The 11,544-nt window shown below is 37.6% G+C and overlaps 2 protein-coding genes across 2 annotated transcripts; one reads left to right on the top strand and one right to left on the bottom strand.

Annotated features, from left to right (window-relative positions):
• Positions 1-200: 200 nt before the first annotated feature.
• On the top strand, positions 201-7,092 carry LOC148719200 (uncharacterized). Its single transcript, XM_088740502.1, has 4 exons — positions 201-359; positions 993-1,164; positions 1,770-1,885; positions 6,718-7,092. The coding sequence occupies exons 1-4, from the start codon at positions 237-239 to the stop codon at positions 6,910-6,912; spliced, it is 606 nt and encodes a 201-aa protein (XP_088596628.1). The 5' UTR covers positions 201-236; the 3' UTR covers positions 6,913-7,092.
• A 375-nt stretch (positions 7,093-7,467) lies between these two features.
• LOC148719199 (uncharacterized) lies at positions 7,468-10,974 on the bottom strand. Its single transcript, XM_088740525.1, has 4 exons — positions 10,847-10,974; positions 10,060-10,264; positions 9,473-9,582; positions 7,468-8,867 (listed from the first exon to the last, which is right to left on the bottom strand). Exons 1-4 carry the CDS (start codon positions 10,868-10,870, stop codon positions 8,676-8,678), a joined length of 531 nt encoding a protein of 176 aa, XP_088596651.1. The 5' UTR covers positions 10,871-10,974; the 3' UTR covers positions 7,468-8,675.
• Positions 10,975-11,544: the final 570 nt, after the last annotated feature.

Below are 11,544 nucleotides of genomic sequence, written 5' to 3'. Positions count from 1 at the left end.
CAACCAGATTTTCCCCCCTTCGTACGTGCCAGATATTACTCCCACAGGGCAGAGGCAGGAAGGAACATGTTTTAAGTTTTCCTCTGAAAGCAATAAAGTTAGAAATAAAGTAAATACAGCTACGGAATTGGTCAACCGACATCACAACAATCTCTTAAGTGTTTTTTTTTTCTCCCTTTTTTTGCCAATGTATTAGACGATGATTCAATAAGCAAAGAACGCCAAATAAAGCAAGAATGGCCTGTTCATGGCATATAAAGAGCTTAACACCTTGTCAGCTCTTATGTCTAATCAACTCTTGCTTAAACACTTTCGAGGTAGAGAACGTAATGGATCCAAAACACACTTTAGTTTTTCTGGTGAGTATTTACGTTATAATCTTGAAAAACTACTTCAAGGAGCAATAGTCAAGTATACCCTTTGGATAAGGGAAAGTATGATACCGTTATAATGCCAGTGCACCGGTATCTCAGAGGTCATGGGTTCAAATCTCAGAAATTAAGGCTTTTTCAGGCCTTGTTTTCACTACTGCCTAAGTGATTTTCGTATATTCACAGTAATTCATAATACCGTGTGTAGTTTTTATTCACTCTCCTAGGCTATTCAAATTATTTTGTGAAAAGGTACTTGGTTATATCAGATAGGTTGAATTGTAAATTGGCCACCGTGACGGGTTAAAAAGCTGACGTTTCGAGCGTTAGCCCTTGGTCTGAGCGAATGACGAAGGGCTAGCGCTCGAAACGTCAGCTTTTTAACTCGTTACGGTGGCCGATTTACAATTTCAACTTAGTTGATATAACCAATTACCTTGTTACCCCCACCGACGCAGCACCACTGTTTCTTTAGAAACTTTCACCCTTTATATATTTTGTGAAAACGCCATAGACGCAACAAAATATGCTTATTTAGAAAATCATTCCCCATTCAGCCCCCTCTCAAGTCTTTTAATAAGCAGACTGAGAAAGTAAGTCACCAAAATTATTAATTCATAGGTTATAGCAGTGTGCTTCCTGGTAGAAGGGACAGCTAGGACGTTTTTCCTCCAATCAGAGTTCAGAAAACAAAACCAATGTATGGGAGGTAATCTCATGAAAATCCACGTAGCTTCAAAAGGTCCAAGTCAGGCGAAATGTGATGGTGCGAGTACAAGAGATAACAATACCAGTAAGTTATATGCTTTGTGCTTATACATTTATTAGATTCGTTTTGAAATTACTGGTGATCCATGAGATCTTATTGGCTCTCATTGGAAGTGCATTATATTTTGCTTTAAATCTTTCCCAGCCAATGAGGAAGTTTTTTCTAAGAAACAGCAACCAATCAGATTTAAAGGCTTGTTTAAAGAAATCAGTCAAATTGCAGGAAAATGAAAACAACTTTTACAACTTGTAACAAACCAGCTCACTACTCGGGATCAAAAAAATATTTGTAAAGACTAAAAAATCTCGTATCCGAGTGACTGAATTTTGTGATTTAAAATAGATGTAATGAAGTGGTAATTGGACTTCATTTCGTGCAGTTTTGGTCTGAATCCATACTTGTGATTTAAAATCAAACTCGTGCTGCGCAATGATTTGATTTTGAAATCAGGCATATGATTTCACGCCAAAGTGCACTCCACTCAGTTAAATTGTCATCCCTTATTACAATGACATAGGGCAGCAGTAGGTATCGTACTCTCCCTTTGCGGGATAACATGATGATTGGTGCTTTTTTCTAAGAGAAGAGATCACTTATATTTCATTTGTCAATTCCCCTTTAATGTTTAGGATTTTCAATTATAAAAGTCAGAGGCTTGAGGTGCTTCCAGTTTACTGATACACAATCTAAAAATGCCAAATATGCGTTAAAAATCAAGAGAGGCACAAATGATGCTGAATTTGAGGTAGGTAAAATGAAACTTTATGTTTGCGTGTTTAATCATGGTTGGTTTTTGCGTCTTGCGCCATTTGTTCAGCTTCGCGTGTCTTTCATCCAGCGTGAAGCGTGAAACGCGGCTGAACTTCGTTGGATGAAAATTAAAGCGCGAACTGCACAACATTATATATACATTATATATATATATATATATAGCGGTTATAAATTAATGACAGGAAGATCGTTTTACCATTACTCTGAGTTTCACGCAGCTTGCGCTGCGATCGTCAGACGGTTTATTATCGATGGAAAACATACCGTGCTATAAAGTCAATTTATAACTAGAAATTATAGTTAAAATAGTAGGAAGCAATTAAGAAGACAAAAGGACTGTTTCTATTGGTTTCGCAAGTAGAACTTGTTTTCATGGCGGCACTTGGAAATGAGTTCTGATCGTTTGTTTAATAAAGTGGATTTGTCCGCGGTGATAATGTGGAATTTTTCGGCAAGGTAGAGGTTGCATGTTCTTGAATTTCCTTTGTAAGATGAGGCTTTGTGGATTGTCGACCAATGAATGGAGTAGGGAGTGTGCTCTTAGGTTCCCATTTGTATTTGGATAGGTCGGTGCTGTTAGCATAGGCTTTGTTTCGGAATGAGAGGTAATGCTGCGTTTATCTTTGTTTAAAAGAATTTTCTGTTAGGCCGATGTAGTTTTTGCCCGTTTGGTCTTTGTTTGTGGTGACTTTAGCCTTGTAAATTAAGGAGGAAGCGAGGCAATTGTTCTGTAAGGGACAAGCTTGTTTTACTCTCCAGTTGCACTTGCGGTCTTGGCATTTTCTGATTGTGCCTCCTGATAATAGAATCTATGTTGTCCATACAACTGTAGCTGACTTTGATGGTGTTTTTGTTAAAGATTTTGTGATATATGTGAGAGGTGGGGAAGTGCTTCTGAACAAGTGTAAGGAAAGTTTTACCGACGTTAGTTTGGACGTTTTTCCTGAAGCGGGGGTTGAACCATATCATCTAAAACTACATCGGCGGTGCACAGCGGTGTTCACCTTCAAATGTTCTGTTATTTACGATCAAATGTAATTTCCCCTGATTTTTTGTGATCCCAATCACCGTATCTAAATTATCCAATTATTATGATGACAATCTTTAATGAGGAAACTTTTTCACTAAAAAGTGGTTTACAAAAAGGACCTCGAAAATTAAAAATTAAAAATTTACAATGAATAAAAATGCTAAAAGATGCTACTAAAAAGTAATGTATCTTATGTGTAATACAAAACTTAAATCAATGAATTAAAAATCTTACGCTTCAAAATATTTACATTATCAGCGGCTCGTATAGTTTTGTCCAGCGAGTTAAAATCACTTACAGCATGATAGCCAGTTCTTTGTTTGCCCCAGTTTCTTTTAACGGATGGAATTTTGAGGTTTGCTTTATTTCTTGTGTTGTAACTATGCTGTTCTTGCTGAGTGACTAATGTTAGTTCGTGATGCGTGAGACTATTAAGACATTTATATACATGTACGCATCGGCGCTGGAAGCGCCTTTTTTCTAGTGTTAACCACTTCAGTGTAGTTAACGCATCAGACGCAGAGGAATACAGTGGTCGATCTAATATTATTTTAGCCGCCTTATTTTGAAGCACTTGCAAACTAGACATTAAAGTTACATTATGTTTGTCTCCCCAAACTAAATCAGCATACTCGAATAAGGGCATAACAAGGCTTTTATAAAAAAGGATGCGCGCCTTAAACGGTAACAAATGCTTAATGCGTCTAAGTAGGCCAAGCCTTTGATTAACTTTCCCTGCCATGTATTCGACATGATTTGTCCACGAAAAATCAGACGATATTAAGATTCCAAGATATTTAAAACAAGTAACATTGTTTATACAATGATCAAAAATTGAAACAGTTAGAGCTATTTTCCTCTGTAACTTCTTGTTACTGCCTATGAGCATGCATTTGGTTTTGTCCAGATTCAGTGTTAACTTATGTTCATTCAGCCATTTCGCCACAGCCAGGAGGTCTTGGTTGAGCTTTTCAGTCAGCTCCTGAGAGGAAGACCCATAGCAGTAGATCACCGTGTCATCTGCATAAAGTGATGCTTGACAGGCATCTAGAACGCTTGGCAAATCGTTAATGTAGATGACAAATAGCAGAGGACCCAGAATACTTCCCTGAGGGACCCCATGGGTAACTGGCAATTCATCAGACAACTCATTCCCACAACATGTACGCTGTTTCCTGTCAGTAATGTAAGAGCGGAACCACTGAAGCGAGTTCTCACATAAACCAATTTTGGAGAGCTTGCGTAACAAAATCCGATGGTCCACAGTGTCGAAAGCCTTGGTTAAATCCAAAAACACGGCCCCACACAGTTTACCTTGTTCCATGTTCAATAAGACTTCATCAGCAAATGATGTCAAAGCAGATTCAGTAGAGAGCCCCTTCCTGAATCCAAACTGTTTCCTTGTGAGAAGGTTGTTAATTACCAAGTGCTGGTACAGCTGGGAATGCACGGCTTTCTCGAGAATTTTACTGAGTGTCGGTAAAATAGAGATAGGTCGATAGTTCGATGCATTTGACCGGTCGCCTGATTTAAACAAGGCTGTAATTTTTGAGCATTTCCACAATTTAGGAAATTTACCAGTAAGAATCGATCGATTCAACAGCTTAGTGATGGAGGGAGTGATTGTATTAGCAGAGCTCTTGAGTAGTCTAGCACTAATTTTGTCCAAACCAATTGCTTTATTTGTCTTCAAAGAGGTAAGCTGCTGAAACACAAACGATTCCTCTAGTTCAGTTAACTGGAACTGAGACAACGGTTGTTCTAAAACCAAGTTGCAATTCGACCAGGTAGTCGTTATTTTGTCAGCTAGGCGCTTGCCTATGGATGCAAAGAAGCTATTCAAAGCAACAGCAATGGATTTGGAAGTGGTGTGCTGAATGCCATCGGAAATGATGCACTGAACCTTTTCTGAGGATGAATTACGATTGCATGCTTCGTTTACAGCTTTCCACATTTTGCCGTGATCTCCTCTGGCTTCCTCGATCATTTCGCAGTAATATTTCGACTTAGCCGATTTTACTAAGCGGTTTACTTTGTTCCTCAGTTTCCTGTAAGTGTTCCAGTGCTTTTCTGAGTTCGATTTACGTGCTTTACGATGATACCAGTCTCGATCTCTCATTGATTCGCTAATTTTGCTATTCATCCAAGGAATAGGTGTTCCCTTCACACGTCGTCGTTTGACAGGTGCATGATCGTCTGCAACTTCTGAAAACAGTTTGTTCCAAGTTAATAAAGCGTCATCGATATTGTTTTCATTGTCAACGACGTGCCAAGGAACATTCCTAAGATCTTCGTTAAATGAATTCGCATCGAAATTCTTGTAAGAGCGATACTCAAACATTCTTGGATGTGCTTTTGTGTGCACACCAGTCTTTAGAATGCAAAACACCAGGTAATGGTCGCTCAATGGAAACGGAACAACACCAGATTTTACAATACGATGTTCATTATTGACAAAAATCAGGTCAATCAAGGTCCGTGAGGTGTCAGATATTCGAGTAGGCTCTTTTATCAGCTGTGTGAAGTCAAAAGCGCGCGAGAAGGTGAGAAGTAGTTGTTTGTCTTTCTTGGGCAATTTTGAATTAGGCATCATGTTTGCGTTTAGATCTCCTAAAATGATCACATCCGATTTTTCAAGATCAACAGCAGGCATACTATCTCGCAGAGACGAAATAAAAGTGCAGAGATCGGCATCTGGTGCTCTATAAGCGCAGCATAATAACGTTGGCTTACATTTATCTCGAATTAACTCAATCCATAAACATTCCTGTCCACCAGTATTGATATCATTCCGCAAACGAAACGCCAAATCTTCTCTTACATACATAGCAACTCCGCCATATCCCTCTTTATTGCCAGTGCGATCTAACCTTATGCACACAAATCCAGGGAGTTTTATTTCAGCATCACTTATTGAGGAATCCAGCCAAGTCTCGGACAGAGTTAGCACGTCAAAAGTTTTGTTGTTAATTCCCTCAAGACGCAGAGAGTCGGTTTTGTTTGCGAGACTTCGTATATTCAAGTGAGCAATCTTGAGACCTCTAGTGGACTTGATATCAGCAAATGTCTGGTAGCCGGGATTAATCTCAATGTCACCAGCAAGAGCAATAAGAGTCAAAGCAAAACAGGCACGATGAAAAAGCTTACAAAGCATAACACTCTTCAGTCGTCCATTAGACTCTTGCCTCCGGGTCGGTTCGTTTCGATGAAATGAAGCACCCGCAACTTCAGCCCTACAATACGTCTGGGAAACAAAAAACGTCTCTCTATCGTTAAGCAAAGTGTTCTCGTATATATCTGAGAACCTGAAGAACTCCAAAGTGATGTAAATACAGAGAAACACACATAAATTTGCGGAGAGCTTGAAGCCGCGTCCGAACGCCATATTTGATTCATCAACTCATAATCAACTTATAATCATAATAAACTTATAATCAATCATTGTAAGTAAATAACTACCTTTGTAAATAAAACATTGATTTAAAATAAAAAAATAAAAAAAAAAAAAAAAAAGTTCTGTCTGCAGTTAGATATAGCTCTTTGGCATACAAAGCTTTGCTTTCATGTCCAAATTGAGCACTCTACCTAGGATGAGTCATAAAAGGGGAGGACTACAATTCAGCTTATTAGAGTTTAACAGTTTAGGTGGCAGTGAGGATCTATGACCTAAGCATTTCTATTTAATAATCGGTTTTGTTTTGTTTCATGATTGATTGCTTCTTCATTGTGTGTTTGTGGGTGAGGTATTTTTTTATTTTATCTCTTATAATTCTCAGAAAAGAGCATGTGACAACTCAGTTGGCAGTGAGTTCCTTTTTCAACAGAGGAAAGATAACGGAGTGTACAAGTATATGCATCAAACGATGTGCCTTGGAATATCTTCCGATTGTGCTGATACAAATTTACGTTTGTTCAACACTGGAATCAACGACGGGCGATGTGCTTTCAAAAAGATGCTCAAGCGAAACTGATCTATATTTTTTTATTGATTATAGCAGCAAACAAAAGTTTAAAATAAATCGATTTGATATAGAAAAGTTCTGATTTTAGAAATTATGTTCCCTTAATGTCTATAAGGTTTTGTCTTTCCTATTGTTGGAGATAAGGACTCAAAGTGGACTCGAATAAAAGGATTAATTCCCAAAAAAGCCATCAGATGTGTACAATGTTTAATTTCAAACTAATATAACATTCCTACGCACTTTCCCGTGAATTTTGAAGAAATATTCGTCCACGCAAAAAAAAATTCTCACATTTTGACTTGACACCCGAACGCATCTATTCCCCCTCCCCCCCGTCCCTAGGGAAGGTGAAATTAATGAAAAACTTCGATGGCGAAGACGATTTGAGGCGCCTATTAATAGTATTACAAGAAATATGAAATCAAGAGAATCAGTTCTTAACATATACTGAAGCGAAATCTGAAATGAATCCCTTTCTTTAGATCTCGAGTAGCCGCCAACCTCTCTTTGTTCTTTACTCTGAACGCGTTAAAAAACTCTCACACAAGGTAATCATATCCATAATTAAATAATAAATAATACATGATTTTATTTCAAAAGCGGCATATAAAACTTTATATACAATCAAAAAATATAAAGCTCTTAATACTCTATATATCGTAAGGTGCAATTTTAACCTCAACGGCTGCTCAGAGGTGAATAGTATTTGCTATTCACTTCCGAAAATTACTATTCATTTGTGCAATATATACTTATTTAAAGTGAAAATAATAATAATAATGATGATAAAATAGATTTACTTATTTATTTACTTATTTATTATAATTTGATTAAAAAGTCCCTAAAAGATGGACTAGATTTAAATTCTAACGCTAAATCGTTTCATAGGTTCGGTGCAAAAGATGAGAAAGCATTGTCACCGTAGGTTTCAAGTGGGGCTTTGGAACCTCTTGAAAGATACCTTTTGGCGGACCATATTAAGGTTTCTCTACAGGGCGCCAGTGTAAGTTTGCAGTTGGTGAACTGATTGGTAGCGAATTATCGTTGTCCAAGCGAGAACTAACAAAAGCATGCGCAGGTGATTTTGAGCTCTCGGAAGTCAAGTCCTGCCTAATTTCAAGACAAAATTTGGTAAAAATAAAACACACGCGTTCCTTGTTTAGTCAGATTATCCTTATTAATATTATCATGAATCGCGGTGACATGACGAGGACTTTGAAACATTCAAATATTACAATCAAATGTTGAATTCGATTTAAATAGGAAAAGATTAGAACTCATTCCTAATGCTTCTTTGCTTTAACGCTTTCTTTTTTTAATGTTCTTTGCTATTTGTTTGAGTTCCTGTTTCATTGATTTTGCAGGAGGTCAACTTATATAGACCCTAAAAAGCCATATCGATGTCCAGGAAGCCGTAAAAAAGATACTTTTAAACCGTTAAAGTCCAATTGAGAAAATGGCTACTAAACTGAACGAAAATTAATAAGGTCATCCGGGGCATGGCGCTCGGATCAGACCCGTTAAAAACTCGGACAAAAGACTAACGCAATAAGTCACGTATAAATTCAGTAGTAACTGAGTCCTGTCCTGTCAAACTTGCACCTGAACTCTTTCTCTAAATAAACTTTCTCCTTCGCTCATTATGGTGCAGTTGCAGATAGCATCAGGGAAAATTTTAAATATTAAAATACCTGTTAAATAACTGAAAGAGGAAATCAGAATAAAAAAAAAAAGCCAAAAAGTCGTGCAAAAGGAGAACCTCGTATAACATTTTAATGAAAGCCTCTGAAATGGCAACGCTTATCATTAATACTTGTATTGAATAAATACAAACTGGTGTCGCTACAGTCTGTGGATACTCCCACGTACATCGTGTCATGGTGTTTGTACACTCGAGTCAGTCCAGCTACTTTAATCTCATCAAAAAGGAACTCGCTGCCTGTGGAATTGTCACACTGCCCTTTCTGTAAATGGAATAAGGATACGCTCATCAAAAATTTAAAACAACACAAGAAAAGTAAGTGGCGCTTGCCTTTTATACGCATTTAGCGCAGCGGCTTAAGTTTAAACCTGAGAGCGAGTGTGGCTTATCACATTTTTGACTTATTAAGGTTAATGTTTAGCTGATTAAAACGAGTTTGGGTAAAGATATCTACAATCAGAATAACATATAATGTGTCAATATCTGTGAGTGTCCGTTGGGCTAGAATCTCGTTCTACGAAGGGGTGTGTTTTTATAATATCTTAGAAGCTTTTAATGTTTTGTTGGAGCAATTTTCAAGTGAATGTCAAAAGTGAAACAGGTATTCCTTCGCGCTGACCGTTTGTTGAGAAAACTTGGATTTTAATGTTACGATTCTCAATCGGACATATCACATTTTGCCTATTGTTATGTTTTGATTAATTTGAAAACAAGCTAAGGATCTATCGTTTGTTATCCTCCGGAACCTTTTTATCGTACTCGGCACTGAGTGTCGAGTTCAGGCGATAATTTTTTTCCGTGGAGGAAGTTTGCCAAAGGGTGGTATCTTTTATGACAGTCTAGTATGTGATAGATCCGTGAACTTACCTCAAAAACGATATGATTTGTGCCATTATTTACTTTCAATGCATACGTTGTACTCTGGTCAGCGGTGTACTCAATACATCTCTTTCCATTGATTATCCTAATTGAAAATTCTAAATGATAAAATTTAAAATAATGTTTACAAACATATATATATATATATTTCTCGTGAGAAGGTCGAGAAAGCATTTTCGATGATACAATGGTTCTCGGAAAAAACATATAACTCATTCTTCTCATTGCGCGCTTTATGCGCTGGTCATTAACCTGTTTGTGATAGGATGGGAATTTTTTTTTGGTAAATGAAACTTCATTTACTTAATGACAGAGCATCTGAGAATAAATCTACACCAGAGACTCGATATCCTTGTCTTGTGCCGCTTAAGTAATACATTTACCTTGCATCTTTCTATAATTTAACATTTTTTATTGGCAGGCGGCTTATTTTTTCAAAACACCTCCTCCCTAAGTTCTTGCAAACTTTCTGGAATTTTTCTCTTTTATCGAGGAACGATTTCTGAACAAGGATAAGAAACTTATACGAAAATCAGAATATAAAGGTCTTCTTGTCACTTACACATGTTACTTACTTGTGTTTTTATCTTTTCTTTTCGCACCATCGCACTTCGCCCTGCACGGCCTTTCCGCACCTTGACAAGCTTTGTCTATATGAATTTTCACGAGATTACCTCCTGGACATCCTGTGTGTCTTTCTAATTTATATATTGACTGAAGGCGTAGCCCTCTAGAGTTTGATAAAGCTGTCACCTCAGCCAATGAGAAAAATATCATAACCTGTGTGGAAAATCAAAATAAGTTTGTAGTCAACCTGGCCCACCAAAAAGAGGGCAATCACGTAAAAAAGTTTAACCACTTTGGGGGTGGGAGGGTTCTGAAAATGACCGTGGCCAATTACAGTGATTAACTTTTCGACAAGCAGGGAGAAGTCAACATCAGAGTCAGGTGAGCGACTTGGATGTTTATGACTTGGGTCAACAGAGGAAAATCACGAGTTGTATGCCTAGGTCAGTAATTACGAGAATCAAGGTTTGAATAATGCATTTCAAGTTGCAATTGAGCATGTTTTCAGTCAGTTTTGAATGATCTAGGGTCACCTTAATTCACGATAGTTGTACAAGCTAACAAACTAAAACGTTAATCAAGTCTAAATTTAAAAAATGGAATTTAAGTTACTAATGGAAAAAGTAATCATATCCCTGGAGTGACAAGGAGCATTTTGTCCTGTTCCGTTTGTGTGGTTTCTTTGTTTGTTTCTTGATTCTATTTCAGTTAGGAAAGCTGCTCTGTCAAGCCTCTAAGTTTCTTTATAAAGGATCTTTTTCAGCAGCAACAATGAAAAGTAAAAGTATTACTTACCAGGAGAGTGCATTTATGATTCATTAGGCTATTGTACTTTCTCACAATATTTGATAAAGGTCAGCTTGACAGGTCAGCAAACGAATGAGCTCGTATCGTTGAAATGCTTTTATTTATACTTCTGCACCCTTAATCTTATTTTCGACAAGTAAGGCATTAGGAAGTTCAAGAATTTTTTGGTTAAAAAAGGGGCAGAGGTCTCAGTAACTTTGCACATTAAGATCCTAACCTCAAATGGAAATGCATCACTTATCCGCTGTCCGGTGGTCTCTCGTCGACGCGCATGGAAACTCACAATAATTTTTGCCTGTATTCATTTGAATAACTTACAGTACTGTAAACTTCTCATGGCTGAACTCATAGAGAATTTCGGTGTACGAACTTAAATGCTGCTGCTGCTGGAGTTTTCATAGTTACGTGAGTTGAAAATTAATACCAATAAAAAAAATGCACTGAAAGAGGAAGGGGGCGTTCGTGGTCACTGAAACACTCACGCACGCACCTAAAAAGCAAAGCTCTGTGGTTGATTAAATCATTCTACATTCGATACTCATGCAAAGAAACGTCTTCCTTCAAAAAAACGTTGATTGCCGTCATCGGAACGCAGAATAACAGATCTACAGCACGTGCCACTTGAGTCTGCCGCCCAAATCATGTCGCCGGAATTAATGGCATGCATTGGCGCGTAGTTAAACAAA

This window comes from Stylophora pistillata, chromosome 12, assembly GCF_964205215.1.
Source record: "Stylophora pistillata chromosome 12, jaStyPist1.2, whole genome shotgun sequence".
NCBI classification, from domain to species: domain Eukaryota; kingdom Metazoa; phylum Cnidaria; class Anthozoa; order Scleractinia; family Pocilloporidae; genus Stylophora; species Stylophora pistillata.
This window is presented reverse-complemented; position numbering and strand designations above follow the sequence as displayed.

What these genes read in the sequence shown, in the direction of transcription:
- LOC148719200 (XM_088740502.1), top strand. Translation starts at nt 237, where the DNA reads ATGGCCTGTTCATGGCATATAAAGAGCTTAACACCTTGTCAGCTCTTA. An exon ending in TACAAGAGATAACAATACCA is followed by an intron (nt 1,165 to 1,769) that starts GTAAGTTATATG and finishes TTTAATGTTTAG; the next exon opens with GATTTTCAATTATAAAAGTC. An exon ending in CAAATGATGCTGAATTTGAG is followed by an intron (nt 1,886 to 6,717) that starts GTAGGTAAAATG and finishes TATAATTCTCAG; the next exon opens with AAAAGAGCATGTGACAACTC.
- LOC148719199 (XM_088740525.1), bottom strand. Translation starts at nt 10,870, where the DNA reads ATGAATCATAAATGCACTCTCCTG. An exon ending in AAGAAAAGATAAAAACACAA is followed by an intron (nt 9,583 to 10,059) that starts GTAAGTAACATG and finishes TTTATCATTTAG; the next exon opens with AATTTTCAATTAGGATAATC. An exon ending in CAAATCATATCGTTTTTGAG is followed by an intron (nt 8,868 to 9,472) that starts GTAAGTTCACGG and finishes TTCCATTTACAG; the next exon opens with AAAGGGCAGTGTGACAATTC.